The 18584-nt window shown below is 37.4% G+C and overlaps 2 protein-coding genes across 2 annotated transcripts; one reads left to right on the forward strand and one right to left on the reverse strand.

The window, feature by feature from the left end:
* The first annotated feature begins 4398 nt into the window (after positions 1 to 4398).
* Positions 4399 to 11272, forward strand: LOC104217818 (uncharacterized). Its single transcript, XM_009768150.2, has 4 exons — positions 4399 to 5046; positions 5363 to 6293; positions 9281 to 9844; positions 10461 to 11272. The coding sequence occupies exons 1-4, from the start codon at positions 4645 to 4647 to the stop codon at positions 11060 to 11062; spliced, it is 2499 nt and encodes an 832-aa protein (XP_009766452.1). The 5' UTR covers positions 4399 to 4644; the 3' UTR covers positions 11063 to 11272.
* Positions 11273 to 11702: 430 nt separating this feature from the next.
* LOC104217819 (outer envelope protein 39, chloroplastic) lies at positions 11703 to 18234 on the reverse strand. Its single transcript, XM_009768151.2, has 11 exons — positions 18072 to 18234; positions 17680 to 17746; positions 17544 to 17579; positions 17253 to 17397; positions 16574 to 16732; positions 16387 to 16457; positions 16226 to 16304; positions 15996 to 16111; positions 14513 to 14660; positions 13604 to 13673; positions 11703 to 12280 (listed from the first exon to the last, which is right to left on the reverse strand). The coding sequence occupies exons 1-11, from the start codon at positions 18103 to 18105 to the stop codon at positions 12123 to 12125; spliced, it is 1083 nt and encodes a 360-aa protein (XP_009766453.1). The 5' UTR covers positions 18106 to 18234; the 3' UTR covers positions 11703 to 12122.
* Positions 18235 to 18584: the final 350 nt, after the last annotated feature.

Genomic DNA, 18584 nt, shown 5'->3' on the forward strand with positions numbered 1-18584 from the left:
TGAATTATGAAAAATACACTAAACACATACATGCCAATGTTTAGCCTCGGTTGCCATTTATTCTCCGCTCCAACCACTTAAATCGTTCTTCCAGTTGTTCTTTTTCTTCTTCTACCTCTTTCAGTTTTTCCTTCACCTCCGCAAGTTCCCGTTTATATTTTTTTTACGTTCCTTTTGTGCTTCACAATTTCATTGTGTTTTTCATTTTTCTTCTCCCACCTCCTTCAGTTTCGCCCTCAAGTCTGCAATAATTCTATTGCTTTCTTTTTCATGTTCCCGTTGTCTTAAACACACATTATGAAGATACTGCAGTTGTTCTCTGTAGCATTCATGATAACATGGTTCATCAACCCATTCCTCAAAATCACAAATACGTTCGCCGGGAACCTTGTAAAACTGGTTCATAGTTTCATACAGTGCCAGTAGCGACGTCCAACTTCACCACCGTCCCAACAATTTTGCATCAAACATGCTTTTCCACAGTTGTGCTTTGGTGGACGAAGAGGTTGAGCCATTTGTGAAATATTTCCTTTTAGTAAAAAAACCTTACTTTTAATGAAATATTTGCTTTTAGTAAATTTTGAGCACACAAAATAACTACAATGAGCCCGTTATTTATAGGCGAGACAACACCCACATAATGTAGTGTTTAACCGCGCTAAATACATAACGTACTATGTAATGACATTGTATTTTGCGTGTTAAATATCATGATGTTGACAAAACAACTTTATGTTAGTTGGTCAGCTTTTTTAGTTCTACAAGACAACACACACATAACGTAGTGTTCAATCGCGCTAAATACATAACGTACTATCTAATGGCGCTATATTTTGTGTGTTAAATATCATGATGTTGACAAGACAATTTTATGTCAGCTGGTCAGCTTTTTCAGTTCGACAAGACAACACACACATAACGTAGTGTTCACCCGCGCTAAATACATAATGTACTATCTAATGGCGCTATATTTTGCATGTTAAATATCATGATGTTGACAAAAGAGCTTTATGTCAGCTGGTTAGCTTTTTCAGTTCGACAAGATAACACACACAAAATTATATATTTAACCGCGCTAAATATACAGATAATTTTATTAAATTATTATTTAAATAGGTAAAATGGGAAAGTAAAAATCATAATTAACAAGCATAATTTTATTTTATAAATGTTGCAACATAGACATAACAACTAATTATTACAACATCAACTCATGGGTAGTTAGGTACACTAGAAGAACACCCACGACGAGTTTGATTAGTTTTGCCACCCAAACAGCTGAAGGACATTTACGACGGTCGTGTCCTATTTGCGATCATATACCACATTTGCGCGCATAAACGGTATCACTAACATCCATTTGGTTTCGTATACGCATTCTCTTCTGCACCTATATTTTACGCAAATAAGCCTTGTTAAACACCATTTTAAATGGTTCCGGAGGCTAATAATGCTCAACACCCACTGGCTGCAACTGACCACTATATGTGTTTAGGTACTTGGAAACACTATATTGTTGATCAACATAGTTGGTCTCCGCATAACCAACACGTTGAAAATACTTGATGGCATGTGAGCAAGGCATGTGGTAGATGGACCATTTCCCACATGAGCATAACCTTGCTGATTCATTTATAGTATGTACATTATTACCCCAATTATTATGGATAGCGGCGCAAACTTCAAAAACACCTCTTTCGTTATCATACTGCAAAAATGAATGTCAATGTGCTCGCCGTCTGTATTTCTCAAATCTCTGCATCGGCACTGGCATAAATTCAACACCCCTTTCCATCAATTCCGTTGCAACTGCAGACCGTTCAACAAACCTCTCCGCCATCTGCTCGAACGACATCCGCACCATGGCTGTGACGGGCAATGCTCTTGCCGACTTTAATAACCTGTTGAAGGACTCTGACACGTTTGTAGTAAGAATTCTCCATCGTCTGCCACCATCCGCATGCAAAGTCCACTTTTTCGGGTGATGTCGCATTAACCAATAATATGCTACCTCGTCTTCTTTCCTGATAGAATCCATATGCCTCCGGAATTTATGTTGTTGGTGGTTTGTTGCTTCCATCCACATCAAATTATGTAGATCCTTGTTGGGATGTGCCTTCTGGAAATTGGCCTTAAAGCGCCTCACACAGTAACGATGGAATGCATAAGGTTCTTGCCATGCAGACAAGTTCTCCATAGAACTTAATATACCACCGTGTCGATTAGATATTAGACAAATACCTGAACGCTGTTTGACAATGTGCTCTTTCAGGTGGTTCAAAAATAGCGTCCACGTCTCTGTGCTTTCATTGGCACAAACAGCAAAATCTAGAGGAAATATATGACCATTAGCATCCACTGCCATGGCTATCAATAGCTTGATATCGTACTTTCCATAGACATGAGTTCCGTCTATGGATATTACGGGCTGGCAACAATGGCGGATGCAGGATCTCCACGAAGGGGGTTCAAAAAAAAATATTTGTAGCTAGTGGGAATTGAACCCATGACCTTATGTAGATTTTGAACCCCCTTGACCACTAAACTACACTTTTGGATTGTGTTAAGGGGGTTCAAAACTTAATATATAGAGGTAAAAAAACAGATTTTGCCTTATATATACAGTGTAATTTTTTGGCAAAGGGGGTTCGGGTGAACCCCCTTGCGCCCCCCTAAATCCGCCCCTGGCTGGCAATGCGAAAAACCATCAAGTGCTGGCTTAAACGCCCAGAACACGTAATTGAATATGTATTCTGGTGTTCCCAGACTCTGCTCAAGCTTCCATTCAACAACTGTCCCGGGGTTAAAGTGCTGCAGTACGGCCATGTACTTTGGTAGAGATGCAAATGGCTTATCCCAATTACCGTAGACAATTTCAAACGCTCATTTGCGCCCGAGAAATGCCTTTCTTTTCGTAATGGTATGGCCATATTCCTGGTGGACTGATGTAATGCACTCTTTGATTTTATACCTTATGGACGCTTCAAGGTGCGGAATAAGTACAAGAGAAATCAAGTCAATATCCAAGTTGAAGTGATTCCCGTTGAATGTGTCCATTTCCCATGTGTGGGTGAGAATGTATTTACCCACTTTCCACATACCTGTCTTCTTCTTGGTCGCACGCAACATCCAATTACATGGCCAAAACCATCTGAGACAAACAACCTTGTATACCATCGGACTTGACTCCCATACCTGCATCTCACGACACTCTTTTACGTTGTGCATTTACAAGCCCTGCTTACCCGCGCTTTATCAGGAAAAAGCATCGCCTTTGCAAGCACCGTTGGTCTAGACTTATCCCACATTGCTGTCCGGATTTCATTAAAATCCCTTGTGAGATCTTCTACATCCGGCACGGTTGGCAAGTTATCAATATAAGGAATCTCCCTTGAATGAAACGGCACTTCGGACTCGTACACTCTTCGTCTAGGGGGGGTCTCTCTTCAAATTAGGTTCTTCCTCCTCATCCTGCGCATCACCATCCTCACGAGGAAAGGGTGTCTCGTCTCCGGAGTCATCGACATTGTTATCGTCATCACTGTTTTGTTCCTCACTCTGTGCATCTGCCAGATCCCGATGTAATACGTCATTTTCGGGCAATTGAGTGAGTACGGGTGGTTCAACTTGCTCATTTTCACTGCACAACCAACATAATGAAACTCTTATTCTACGCTCTTCAGACATAATGAAAAAATGCTGGAGAATTTAACAACAATAAACGTTTCAACAAGAGTATGGAAATGGCTAGCCGGGGAATTTCTACGCTATACACCTTTTGAATGAATTTTTATACAATCCTAACCTCTTTATATAGGAAATGGCTAGCCGGGATTTTTTTTATATATATATATATAGTGCCCAAAAAGTGGGCACTATACGCTTTTGAATTATTGAAGTCAGGAATTATTGGTGGGGTCAGGAAAAAGGTGTATAGCGCCCAAATACTGGACGCTATACATATAAACTTTATGTATAGCGTCCAGTATTTGGGCGCTATACCTGTTAGTGTCAGTTTTCTATGTATAACGCTCAAATACTGGACGCTATACATTAACAACACAATTAACATTAATATATAACACCCAGTATTTGAGCGCTATATATAAAAATATCTATCTTTTGTTTTACACCTATTAAATTGCTAAAAGAAACATATTTTGGTTCCGGACTCTATATTGAAGACTTGTAGTAGTAGCACGTTACTGTCTTTGCTTAAGCCATCTAATACTGTACCTTAGTGTGAACTTGACAAGCAGCATGCGTCACTAGATGGAGTAGAATACTCAACAAAAAAGCAAGCAACACGTGGCTTGCTAACTAGGCAAGTACTATTCTGCAGTGTACGAATAGTTCAGTCCCTAAAAAGTACTCTCATAAATTCCAGCATACCCCATTTCCCTCAGTTCAATGGATAGTAAATGAACATTGTCTCGATAACATAATCAGAGCCATGAAAACTGTTTAAAAGCAAAAAGAAGCAGAAGAAGAAAAAACCAGTAATAAAAAGCAGAAAATAAGATAACCCAAGTTATAATCTTGGACTCAAATGCTGCTGTTTCATCTGTTAGTGAAAGTCAAGAAAGTAGAAGATGGTCAGCTGAGATTCTTGATTACAAGGTAAAGGAGCAGAATCACGATCACATGGACAGTAACAGTACAGTTATGGATTTGCATGCAACTAAATTTGCTGGGGTTCATAAGAGAAAATGTGGTAAATATGGTGCTGCAATTAAAGATCCTATTAAGAAAAAAAAGGTTTGGTTGGGTAGCTTTAAAACTGCTCAAGAGGCTTCCAACGCTTATTTGGCGAAGCAATCTGAATTTGCTGCACAACTAGAACCAGTCAAGGCAAATCAAGACTCTAGTAAAAGTAAATCCTCTGCTTCTGCCACTGCCCAGCTCATGCAAAAAATTCCATCTTCACTGCTCAAACCCCAGGGCTCAAATTCCACTAACACAACTAGTGCTGCTGAAAGAAGCAAAGCCAATGGTAAAAATCCCTTTATTAGGGAGATAAGAAAAGACCCTTTTCAGGAAAAACAGGTCTGTTTGAATCTTTTAAAATATGCATCAAAAGGCTTTAACTCTAACATGCACATTGCACATTGTTTTATGAGTTCAATTTTAAGGTTCTTAGCATTGAGCCTATTATATTTGTTGCAGTTTTAATTTACTTTTACATATAAATTTATGCTCAGCGTCTCAAAAGTACGGGGTTCAAATGAACGTGGTACCTCGAAGCTCTATCCGCCCCTTCACATTGCACAATATCTGAGAAATTAGTAAAAGAAAGAACCTCATAATTAGTGTAGAATCTTGTAAAGAAACCCCATGTTTAATGGCTAATTTTTTTTTCCAGGGAACAAGATCATCATCTGATGGGTGTAATAGTAATACTGTAACAACAAGCAATACTAAAGCAAAAATAAGCTTACATGGAATCCGAAGGCAAAAGAACGGCAAGTATGGTGCTGTAATTAGAGACCCCATTAGTCTTAAGCGAATATGGTTGGGCACTTTTGACACTGTTGAAGAGGCTTCAGAAGCTTATTTCTCCTACAAGTCTGAGTTTGATAAATTATGCCAGCTGGGAAATAAGGAGAATAAACCAAAGGATTGTGGTCAAATTCAGCACGAATCGCCTGTTGGCGCATCGTCGTCCTTAGATACTGCTAGTGTAGGTAGAAAAAAAAGACACAAAACAACACATATCATTGGGGTTCACAAGAACAAGTGGGGGAAATATACATCTGAGATTACAAACCCCATCACTAAGAAAAAAATTTGGTTGGGGACTTTTCATACTGCTGAAGAGGCTTCCCGGGCTTATCAATCTAAGAAACTCGAGTTTCAGAAACTAGTCAGCGCGAAGGAGCCGCAAAGTACTAATAAGCAAACTCATTCGAAGCAACATGGGAAAAAGAAATTAGTCAATGGCAAGCAAAGCCATGTAAATTGCGAAACATTTCAAAGTGGCCAAAGGATTGATTCTTGCGAACAAAGCCACTCCATAAGTATGACAAGAAATTTGTTGGGGACTAGTCTTGGCACAGCTGAAGAAGCTTTCCATGCTTATCATCAGTTTAAGGAATTCGATTTTCAGTGCTCAACAAAGGCCGAGCTGCAAAGCAATGTGCTAACTGATTCTAGTGGAGGGGAGAAGAAGCAAGAAGGTCAAGTTGATGAAGATTTGTGGATGGGACAATGGGTACAAGTTCCAGGTGGTAGTGAAGTCAAATTTTCGGTGAAACTCGGCTTACCAATCATTGATAACTATGGATCTCTTTTAGGTGAGTTCAGCTGTTTGGATGATCTCAGTATTTGTTACACTGATGATGAATGTTTTGCCTAGCTTATAGTTTCTAAGTTTTTGAATTGCAAGAAGTTTTTTGGGTTGTTTATAGTCTTAGGACTCTTGTAGATAGTAGTAATATGTAAGCTTCTTGCAATTTTTGGTCTCAGTCAATATCATATTGACGCATGGTATATATGTGCATATATTAGTAAAAAAAGTAGCCTTGTTATCCTTCTTCCCTATGTTCGTTTCCGCTGTTTTTCTGGAAATTTCCTAGAGTGTGCTAATTTACTATTTTCATCGTAATGCCTTTGTGGACGTCCAATACGAAAAATTGGATGTTCAACTACAGAAAGTGGTGTAATCAGTGCAGACAAAAGCATGTCTAATGCTACAATTTTCAGTCTTGACTGGAAATTTCCGACTCTTCGGGCAAGGATGGGAATGTTGTGTTTGCCAACGGGGCGCCACACAACAGAGGATTGTCCATGTAGTTACTAACAGGGAATTGATCAACCCCGGGTGGAATCAATCCACTGAAATTGTTGAAAGAAACATTAGAACTAACAAAATTTGAGGTCAAATTCAGGTATCTCCCCTGATAGCTGATTGTTTTGAGTCTCGAATTCCATTAAACCAGAAATCGTCCCGGTTAAATCAGGCAGAACATCTGATAATTCATTGTTGGATATATCAATCCTTTTCAAGTTATTCAGTCTTGAAAATGATTCTGGAAGGCTACCCAAGAACCGGTTTCCACCAAGAAAAAGGTGTGTTAGATGCTTGCAGTTGTCTATAGTGTCCAAGTTTTCACCCTGAAGCAGGTCATCTTTTAGACTGAGGACGAAAAGGGTGGCCGCGACTGAATCCCCACTACAGATTGCGTTGGTGTCAAAAGCTCCAGAGAAAGTCTCTGTGCATCACATATAACACGAGGCATCTGTCCTTGCAAGGATCAGATGTTGAGTTCCAACCTGAATCAGTTCCAAGAATTGTACACTAGTTATTGTTAGAAAGCTCTGCAATAAACTTGAGTAAAGCATCTCTAGCCACTGTTTCATAACACTTGGTTGTGTCAAGAATGAAAAGAAGGGAAGGGAAAAGTGAGAAGTTGATTCATTTTTACATGATACTAGCAATGTGGGGAAAATACTAAATAGTATAGTATGATATAATGCAGATTTCCCAGAAAACAAATTGTGATGTGGAAATACCAATATTGAAGTAGTCTTAATCTACTGATACTTGGCGATGATTTGACCTGCTGCAGTATGGCAGCAGATGAGTAAATTTTGAATCCATCTGTAGCCAGCCGGCAGCAACATTACTCCCTCTACTGTCTTTTTCTTTAGCTTATTTAAAACTTGGTAAATTTTCAAACAATCCATGCTAGTTTCATGAGAAAAAATTCTATACATACTATATCTTGGCAATCCTTTTGTGTCCTATTAGATAGTACTATATATTAGAGCATGTTTTACTTGTTCTTTTTTGTAACTTCCTTATAAAGGGGTGTCTACAAAAGGTGCTCTATTGTCTTAATTAACTTGTTGGATAGTCCTCTACAAGTAAAGCCAGCAAAATTGACGTAATTAATTACTTTTACAATGCCGTGACAGATTCAAAGATTTAAAAAGGGCAGCCCGGTGGGCTGGACTAATAAATGCAAGAAGAAATGCAAGAGGTTGTACGTAAATGTAGATTTCTAAATCGATTCTAATTTTGATCTACATGAGAATTTTTTTCATGAATCATCGAGTCGTAGCAGCATTTTTGAAGATATAATCAAGTAAATAAAATATATTTTTGAGCATGTTTGGTTCAAGCAAAAGAAAATGATAAAAGAAGCCAACCTATCCGACTGTCATAAATGAAAAAAGACAGTAGAGGATAAAGTTACAGAGTAAGTTTGCTGCTGGCCGGCTTCGGATAAGACGTGAGAATCCGATACTGTACTTGACTTTGTATAACCCAGTCCACAATGTTTATACAAATTTCATTGTGTTTTCCGCCAAATGGCACTACTATTAGTTGATTAATGACTACTTCAAACATTGAGAATATCCACAATTATATCTGCATAACTCATCATAATTTGTTTTTCACTGCTCAACTGTGAAATCTGCAGTATATCTTCCTATTTTCCCACGTTTTGCTAGTATCATGCAAAAATGAACCAAATCCTCACTTTTGCTTTGCTCTTCATATCATTCTTTCTTATCCTTGACACAACCAAATGTGATGAAGATGAAACATTGGCTAAAGATGCATTACTCAAGTTTATTGCAGAGGTTTCTAACAATAATAGTACATTAATTCTTGGAACTAATTCAGGCTGGAACTCAACATCAGATCCTTGTGAGGACAATTGGCTTGGTGTTACATGTAATGCAAAGACACTTTCTGTGGAGAGAATAATTCTTGATGATTACAATTTCTATGGAACTTTTGATGCCAACACAATTTGTAACGTGGAGTCAATTGCGGACACCCTTTTTTACCTCAGTCTAAAAAATGACTTACTTCAGGAAAAAAACATGGATAGCATAGACAAGTGCAAACACCTAACACACCTTTTCCTAGGTGGAAACCGGTTCTCGGGTAGCCTTTCACAATCATTTTCAAGATTGAATAACTTGAAAAAGCTCGATATATCCAACAATGGATTATCAGGTGTTCTGCCTGATATATCCAGGATATCCGGTTTGATGGAACTCGAGGCTCAAAATAACCAGCTATCAGGGGAGATACCTGAATTTGATTTCTCCAATTTTGTTGCATTTAATGTCTCATTCAACAATTTCAGTGGATTTATCCCGCCTGAGGGTGATCGTTTCCCTGTTAGTAGCTACATGGACAATCCTCTGTTGTGTGGCACCCCGTTGGCAACAACATGCTCATTGTTGCCCGAAGAGGCAGACTCAGATGATCATGACAAGCCAAAGAGAAACTTGACAAGAGATGAAATTCTCATGTTTTCAGGTTATATTCTAATTGGCCTGGCTCTGGTTGTTGTTATCCTTTTATGCATCTACAGAAAAAGGAAACAGAAGCAGAAGAAAAAGGAGTTGAGTCTCGAGACGATGAAAAAGGTGGCTGCATTTGATCATGGTAGTGACAGGATTACTATTACATCAATGGATCAATCTAAGAAAGGCGCGAGCAATTCAGGTTTCTCATCAGCTGCAGTTTCTTCTGATGAAAGCAACACCGCGATTTCACAGTCACTCGTGGTTCTTACAAGTCCAGAGATGAATAATGGATTAAAATTTGAGAATTTGCTGAAGGCTCCAGCTGAGTTGCTTGGAAGAGGGAAACATGGTAGTGTGTATAAAGTGATGTGTGATAATCCTAAGATGACTTTGGCTGTGAAGAGGATAAAGGATTGGTCAATATCTGGTAGTGAGTTCAAGAAGAGAATGCAGAAACTTGACCAAATCAGGCATCCAAATGTGTTGCCTGCTGTTGCCTTTTATTCTTCTAGACAAGAGAAGCTTCTTGTCTATGAGTACCAAAATAATGGTAGTCTTCTTCAACATCTACACGGTAAGTTTCATTCAGTTACTTTTCACAAGTAAATACATACAATTCACTCCGTTCTTATGTGCATGAAATTGTGTAAGAATTTCACATACAGTCACTGAAATTTTATCCATTATAACAGTAAAGTCACAAAGCTTTAGTTTATCACGTCAATTGAACCTTACCCATTATAACAACAAAGCCACTAAACTTGTCCATTATAACTACAATGTCATAAAACTATTTTTTGTCTCATTAAGTAACTAAAAACGTTATCCACTACAACAGCAGTCAACTTTAAACCACTATAACGACAAAACCTACCCACTAGGCGGCTTTACTGTTATTTTGCATAATGTTACTTCAATGCAATAAAAACTAGTTTTATAACTTTATTGTAGTGGACAAAGTTTAGTGATCAGACATGAATTAACCATTGAATTGAGCGGACCATCTTATCAGTTAAACTATAAGATGGCCTGATTCGGGAAATTCTTTTGATAGTGGGCGATTGAGACTGATATGCTCTAATATCATATTGAATTGTGTGACGTGATTATCTGATAACTTAAGCTGTTAGAAGAAACAAACTTTTATTTACTTAATTATATCTTCAACACTGTGTATATATGCTTATCAGGTTTCCAGACAGGCCAAACATTTCACTGGAGCAGCAGACTTTCTATAGCTGCAGGTGTAGCCGATGCTTTAGCTTTCATGCATCAGGAGCTTCAACATGACAGAATTCCTCATGGAAACTTAAAATCATCAAACATTTTGTTGAACAAGAACATGGAACCATGCATTACTGAATATGGTCTAATGAGCAGTGCTGGCATTAGTACCATACAAAACCAGGCTCAATTTCCCAGCAGTTCCAATGTCTTCCCTATAACCGACGAAAATGCAGAAGCATTGTTTAAAGCAGACATTTATGCATTTGGGGTAATTATGTTGGAGTTGCTAACAGGGAAAGTGCAAAACAATGGACTAAACCTTGCAAGTTGGGTTGTTTCTGTGTTAAGAGAAGAATGGACAGTTGAAGTGTTTGATAGAACATTGATACAAGAAGGTGCTAGTGAAGAGAGGATGGTTAATTTGTTACAAGTTGCTGTAAAATGTGTGAACCATTCTCCTGAGGCTAGGCCTAGTATAAACCAAGTTGCTCTGATGATTAGTACTATACGAGACGAGGATGATAGGTCCATCGACGTTTCTGCAAGTACTAGTACTGTCATCTGATCAACCTGAATGCTTCCTTGGTTTCAAATTGTTCGTCATTTTACTTTCCTAGATTCGACTTAACCATTTTTTAACTTGAGGATGAATTACTTGAGACGTTCAACGTCATGTATGGTAGGAGTTAACATTCTCCTACTTTAGCAATGTCTTATCTTGATTTAAACATGTGATAGTTTGTAGTTGGAATGCTACTACCTTCTATTTCTTGTATTCATCCTTGCCAAAAATTCCACTTTGAACCAAAAATTCCCCTTTGAACCTAAAGATTCCAGTGACATGTAAAAAAATTGGGATTAGTGTTTTAGTAGAGTTAAACTACAAGATTTGAACGAGTGGTATCGCTTGTTGCACCACGGACAGAGGCAATTTCTTGTTAGGTGGCGTACTTTATTTTGATTATCTTCATTTGATGTAATAATGAAGCTTCAAATTTGCTTACAACAATATTTGTTACTGTATTTAAGCTTGGATTATTGGTCACATGTGCAACCTTACGGGTAGTCTTCTTCTATGCACTTACTGGACGTCTATTTTATATGTACAGGGATTAACTTGTATTTTCTTTGTATGAGAACTAGCTCTTTTTTCAATCAACGAGGAATATTATCTGTTGACAGATTTGACTAAAGACTCAACACTGTGCGAAACCAGTAAATCACATTCACATAATATGTAATTCCAATTCAAGAATGAAATCAGCTAACAAATTCTATATTTGTAAAAGAAAAAAAGGAAACTGAACGTCTACATTGTCTTATAGCAGATTACTAACTTTGACATGAAGACTCACTTCCTGATGGTCGCGGTAAAGAATTTACAATTTTCTATCTGATCTTTGAAGCGGTAGGGTGAAAATGGAACCACTTCTCTGCACCAATTTGCTCAATGAGAAAAATCTTCAGTGTTGTCTCTGCAAGAGAGCAGCCTTTGTTTCTAATAAGGGACAGGCTACTACTCAGAGCCCAAAATCCGATCCCTTAGAGGTATCCTCAGAAATTTTCTCTACAGATGAAACACTGATCATAAATTTTGCTACTTTTGCAAGTGCTGTGGTGAACTCTCAAGAGGGGAGGTTACTGAAGCCAAAGTACACAGTCCGTTGTTGAAATGCATTGACTGCATAGTCCACCTGGAAATGTCCCAACTGAGACTTGAATCTAAGACCATATCCAAGACCAACTCCAATTCCTGGTTTGCCATGCCTAAGAGCGGGATTCCCTGAAATGCTCAAGTGTTAGAGAAAATATGTTGAGACAGACGAATGACAAAGTGAGCCGAAAGCATGTTCATTATGTTTACATTTATCTATTGGCGTAACTTCTGAGAGGTTCTTGCACATGATAAACAAACCACGCAATCTCATCATCACATTGATGAGGTAAAGGAAGTAGTTACAACTAGGTTGTAGACTTGCAGCACTTAAGAGAGATCCGAACATGCATGTTTTTAGTTAACCTATAAAGCTTAGCTAGAGCAGGCAGGGATTTTAAGATTACACATCCTATATTATTGAACTTCTCCTTTTCGAAAGCATTTGCTTTTACTATCTTGCTAGGAGACACTGAAGGACTCTTACCTCTTTTTTTATGGCTAAAATCAACTGAATTAACAAGCTCCACATCCCTCAGAAATGATTTTGGCAAAACAAACTAGTGTTACTCCAATACATTTTTCAGCAGATATTCTCATCGTCTTGTTGATGAGGATTGTCTTCATGCACTTCTGATAAATATCTTATGAGAGTATATGTGGATCTACATTTTCAAAGTGAAACCTAAAGCGTGGACTTAGATCTCGAAAGCAGTAGTTAAGCATAACCAGAACATCATTAAGCTTAAACTGCTTATGTCATAAACTAAACCATTAACAGCTTCATTGGAAACAAAAGGTTGAAACATTTACAACAAGGAATATACTCAATACTGGCCCAATAGAAGTAAGGCAGATGAAGAGCATGAGACAAAGAAGTTAAAAAGAAGCGACGCAAAAGACACAGAAAATTATAATTTAAAATAATGAAGAGGGGGGGAGCCTGGAGCAAAAAGCATCCCGCATTTGCGCAGAGTCCAAGGAAGGGTCTCACCCCAAGAGGGTGTGAGTAGGCAGCCTATTCTGATGCAAACATTAGTGGTTGATTCCATGGCTCAAACCACTGACATATAGGTTACACAGAGACAACTTATATGTTGCTCCACGGCTCCCCTTCACAGAAAAATAATAGAAAAAATAATTTCCCATACCAATTATTTGGAGTTTTCATATTTATTGGCAGCCCATCGGCTAAAACTTCTACTAAGATTGAAAAGACCCCCCCCCCCCCCCCCCGAAAAAAAACAAACAAAAAAAATACCTAACTCAAGCAACATAAGAAAACACAGAGAGACTATACAACTAAGCAAACAGACATTCTCAAACATTTCCAAAAGGAGTAATCGACGGGAAGATTTTTCTAAAATTCTCACACATGTTTCTAAATTTCAACAGTAGTCGGTAACATAAAGCAAACCTTTTGCATAATGTAAGAATTACTAAGTCACTAACCAGGCACATGACGACCTGAGCCCAAATCAGATCCACAATCCAAGAAGACTGCACCATCAAGCATCGGGTTCTGGATACAAAGCACTGTGTGTGAGACTCCACACAATATAAAATTTAATAGGTCCAAATGGATGCAGAGAGGATTTAATGAGGGCAGTATACGAGACTAGTGCAGACTAATTTCATAGGCAATGCAAGTGCAGATAAGAGGAGACAATAGCAAGAAACGGTTAAAAGAGCAGATTTCTTAATAGCTTAGTAACAATCCTTTCTCAGTCTTAGTTTAACTTATGTTTATTATCATTCTCAAAAAAGGAAAATAAATTTCTCGGTCTTAGTAGAAGAGTTTGATACTGGAACTTTAAGCTAGGAAATTTCATTTAGTGGGACAAGGCTAACCTTTTAACTGTTACAAAAACTATCATTTCTTGCAACTAATCTTGAACAGCCAATTCTTACAACTAATCTTGTCAATAAAATTATTTTCTTCAAATTAGAAAAAAAGGTTCTTTTGACTCTAAAGCGCTGTCATTTGATGATTTATCTTACAATAGAATTTTCTTACTTAATGACAGGACATTCCTTCAATATCAAATTCTTCAATTAAGAGAAGACATCATTGCCAATAAAAAGACATCTGTTCCCCTTAACACCTGTTTCATACTAAGTGCAATAGATTTTTAACACAACCAAAATAAGCAAATCCATTTGTGAAGTCTGTACGGCACAGTTACTCCTCTCTTTTTTTCCTGAATGTCATTTGCAATTAGCAAGATTTCCTCCATCTTTTTGCATCATTAAGGAAGTTAGAAGACTAGAATGATAATAGAACATATTTTTTGCAAAATGTGCAGCCAAATGACTGTCCCTTACGAGCAAAGATTCAGTAATTTACAAATAAAAACATACCAAAGGAAACGTCAGTTCATTGTTAGCAACCAGACAAGATCTAGCACAACCAACAGCTCCTTCACCATACCCTCGGACACTGCCAAGCCCACCAATTGCAAAAGCTTGATAAGGAGCTATATCCCCCACGATAGAACCACCTGTGAGGCTGTCAAGAGAAAAAGGTATGACTTTGGGATATGGAAAGATGCATTCTAAAAGGAAAACTATATAGGATACAAACATTGTTTAACAGCAAGGCTTAAAACTTTTTAGAGATACATTCTGCAAGACTAATATCAACATGAATGAATACTCCGGAAAATCTCCCAACTTGTTGAAAAGACCCATACACTATATGGCCATAAGTGTGTGGGCAATCGGACTACAATCGTAACTTATATACCTTGGTTCCTTTTCAGTCACGTGAACCCAATTGCCCAATTGTTTCAATTGCACTTCACTGGCACATATGCCCAATAAAGCATGTATTCAATAAAATCAATTTCTACTCCTGATACTGAAAAAATGGCTTCATTACCACTTGCTTGTGGTGACATATGCTGTCTAAAGACAGCACTGGCCAGCCGCTCCTTCTCTATAGGATCAGGCTGGAGTCATTTGACAACAAAGTTTATTCTGCTCTACTTTTTACTTTGGCATAGACCATTACTGGGTTAATAGATTTCTGCAGCTTCATCGAAACGCAAACTAGTCGGAGATGGCTGTTCACAGGAGGATCAATGTCTTCCTTAGTTTCTGTAGTTCCATAATTCTAGGAAGAAGAGAGAGCTTTTCTCTCTGAGAATTAAATACTTGTAATATCACCAAGCGGAAGAAAAAAGACTAGTAATAAATCTACATAAACAATTAAAGATATTTCGTAAATCTGACTAATGAAGATATATTTATCAAGAACAAACAAATAAATAAAAGCAGAAGTCCCAGTTCTTAAAGTACTGCTTTACATTGAATTTGAAGAGGCAAAGTCGAGTTTAAAACTCAATATTTTATTAGTTCGAAAAGGAAAGTAGAGTTAAAAGCTCAATATTTTCTATTAGTTCCAACTCCAGTTCGCATGTGTTTATGTGTTTCTATAATACACATAGATCTTGATTTCTCCAACGCTCAAGTCGTATTTCAAACATCTTTTGCCTTTGACTTCCTTACCATGTTTTCCTGATGCGTTGATCATTAGTTCATTCCTTCCTACATGTTTCCTCTTGAGCTTCTCACGTTAATATTTGTCCATTCCTAAGTAACTTACCAATAAATCATCAGACACTTGAAAACACTGAATGCTAACTTTCCCTATCTTATATATGTCGTTCTCGTGGCAGTTGGATGCTTATTTATCTTTACTTCATTTGTATATCCTTTATCAGGAACTTCATTATTATACCTTTGTTCGACTAGTATAAATCGTACTGGTTAACCTTGGTTTTGAAACCAACTGGTGCAAAATTGATAATCTTCAATTGTCCTAGATAAAAATGTTGCTCACCTTGTCAAGAGAAAAGCTGGCCCAAGCTTTAGTCCCCTTGATGCAGCAAACTTGAATCGGTTGAAGATCAGCCACTTGGAAAGAATAGGAATCCCTTGTTCTATTTGTAGGCTAAACTGGACAAGCGGGCACATGTTTTAGAAAGCATATAGAACATTGCATGCACTGTAATATCAAAATCGAATATAAATTGAGAATATTTGCACCATTGTGTATAGAAAGTGACTTACTTGAGTAAAACTACGATCATTTGCTTTTGCATATCGAGACTCTTGTTTAACTACTACCATACTATCATGATAGCCACCACTGGAAAACATGCATTTATACAATATACGCTGAGTCAGAACTGAATTAAATGAAGTTAAGAATCAGTAATAGCTTAAGATACCTGCAAGTCACTGGAAACCCATGAAGATCTCTGTTTATTGAGCGACCCTCATCGCTTACAGGACTAATATGCTGCATGACAAATAACATTTATGTTTTCATCAAACAACACAAAGATTAGTGCATTAAACTTGTAATTAAAATAACGTGTCTATAGAGCTCCATTAAGTGCTAAGAGTCGCAATTACCTCAAATTTTACACTTGTCTTGCTGCTCCAGTTGGAACTTGCAGGCTCGCTCAAATCTAAGCCAGCAGAGAAGCGACATAAGTTAACTCCACCACTTCCAGAGCGAGAGAAGTTGTCAACTGGTAAGCCATGGACCCCAATCTCGGGAGAAATGGAATGCTGGACAACAAGTGTAGTTCGGATTAAAGTCCATAATGCGTCAGATTCTCCATACAAAACAAACAAGTTGTTTTAAAGCCTGCTCTCGAGCTGATACTAAAAATCGGTTAAACTGGTTCTAATTTCAAACAAACGTGCCTCCGAGGCAGATCAGTTACACAGAAGAGTTATTATTTTCACGTCAATACTGTGCTCTTTTATAACTGATTCAACATTGGTAATTATATTCTAAGAACATTGGGTGGGATAATAGCTCATTTTAACATACTTACACCCACGTATTTAATTTGAATTCCAAGCAACTGAATTTCGCAGCCCCTTCAAGGACCAGATTATTTCAGAATTCAAAAATTCAGTCTATTCTTCTTTGATTAAAAAAATAATACATAATACAACAACTACTACAATTGCACCTCCGTTCCAAACGACAAATAATATGTAGTAATAAACAAATGAAACAAGAGAAATTATTTATTTGCAAAATGATAATAACTAGCCTGGACAAAAGAGTATAGCAAACCTGAATGATGAAAGACTGTTGAGGAAGCCATTCTGGTCTTGGCTTCCGATATGTTATTAAGATATTGGAATCATAGAGTCCTTTATCCCACAAAACATCTAGCTTCTCGCTCTTGCCAAATAAATTTGGGTGTTTTATGCAAAGACTGGCAGAATAAAAAGAAAAGGATTGTCAATCAAAGCATGACCAGAAATAAAACACTGCTTAAACATAAACCCTCCATCCTTAAAACCCCCACCAAAAATTTATAACCAAAATAAAAAGAAGCTTAATGTTTCAGAACAATATTACCTGCCAATTACTAATTCAAGGGGGCTGCCGGAATTCCTGTTTGACAGAGATAGAACAGCAATATTAGAAAGAAACAAAGAGTGAAGAACTGATGAAAGCAAAACCAATTGCGAAGAACTGTTTAATATGTAATAACCTGAAAGGTTGGAGCATCAAAGCAGCACATAATTTATGGGTAAAATCTACATTGACATCTATTTTAGCTGCAAGAAAAGACCAACTCGAATTCAAGAAAGATATACAAAAATCAAATCTTTATAATATAAAGCACAAAAAAGAACTATCAGCACCCAATATGGACAACCAAAAACACAGTATAGCACAATTCAAAATAATTCAATCTTTTGTGAGAGAAATGTAAGTTAAAAAGAAAATTTCAACCTTTGCAATCATAAAGCACAAGCCAAAACTAGAGGTACCCCCCTCCCACAAAAAAAAAACGCTTCAGAAAACACAAATTTCAGAGAGTTATGAGACACTAATAAATATTGAGTCTTATTTGGGAAATGAGAGAGAAGAGAACTCTACCTTTGCCAGCATGAATGCTTTTCTGAGCACCCATTAGTCCATTAGTGACTTGAGTTTCCCACCATTCAAATCCGATTGAAACAGCTAGTGAGTAAGTCTTGTTGTATTGAGTTGAGTTGAGTGGCTCTATATTTTTTGTATTCAGTTTCTCGTACTACTAGAAAATATAATTATGATATATTTATATAAAGAAAAGAGAAGAAGAGGGGAAATAGGAATCGGGGAGTTCGCAAGTTATCTCTTGCTTTCTGGATTGGCTTACGCCACTCTGCCCTTCCCTCCCTCTCTGCACGTGGTCTGCAGTTCGGCCTATCCAATTTCAAGTTGCGACACCCTATATCTTTTTAAATTCTTCATGATAAATAAAATAACACTGTATACTAGTATATTTTAAAATATGAATTACAACAAAATCAGAAGACTAAGTAGGCGTCTGAACATGAATTCCAATTTTTTTTTTTTCAAATTTGGAATTTTACTAAAATTTGAATTGAAGATAAAGTTGTGTTTGGT

Source organism: Nicotiana sylvestris, chromosome 11, assembly GCF_000393655.2.
Source record: "Nicotiana sylvestris chromosome 11, ASM39365v2, whole genome shotgun sequence".
Taxonomy (NCBI): domain Eukaryota; kingdom Viridiplantae; phylum Streptophyta; class Magnoliopsida; order Solanales; family Solanaceae; genus Nicotiana; species Nicotiana sylvestris.

Bases quoted from the DNA above. Each gene is read 5' to 3' on its own strand.
- LOC104217819 (XM_009768151.2), bottom strand. From the start codon at position 18,105: ATGGGTGCTCAGAAAAGCATTCATGCTGGCAAAG. The intron at 17,747-18,071 runs GTAGAGTTCTCT...CTTTTCTTGCAG, and splicing joins AAGCATTCATGCTGGCAAAG to CTAAAATAGATGTCAATGTA. The intron at 17,580-17,679 runs GTTATTACATAT...TCTGTCAAACAG, and splicing joins TTGATGCTCCAACCTTTCAG to GAATTCCGGCAGCCCCCTTG.
- LOC104217818 (XM_009768150.2), top strand. From the start codon at position 4,645: ATGGACAGTAACAGTACAGTTATGGATTTGCATGCAACTAAATTTGCT. The intron at 5,047-5,362 runs GTCTGTTTGAAT...TTTTTTTTCCAG, and splicing joins ACCCTTTTCAGGAAAAACAG to GGAACAAGATCATCATCTGA. The intron at 6,294-9,280 runs GTGAGTTCAGCT...TCATGTTTTCAG, and splicing joins TAACTATGGATCTCTTTTAG to GTTATATTCTAATTGGCCTG.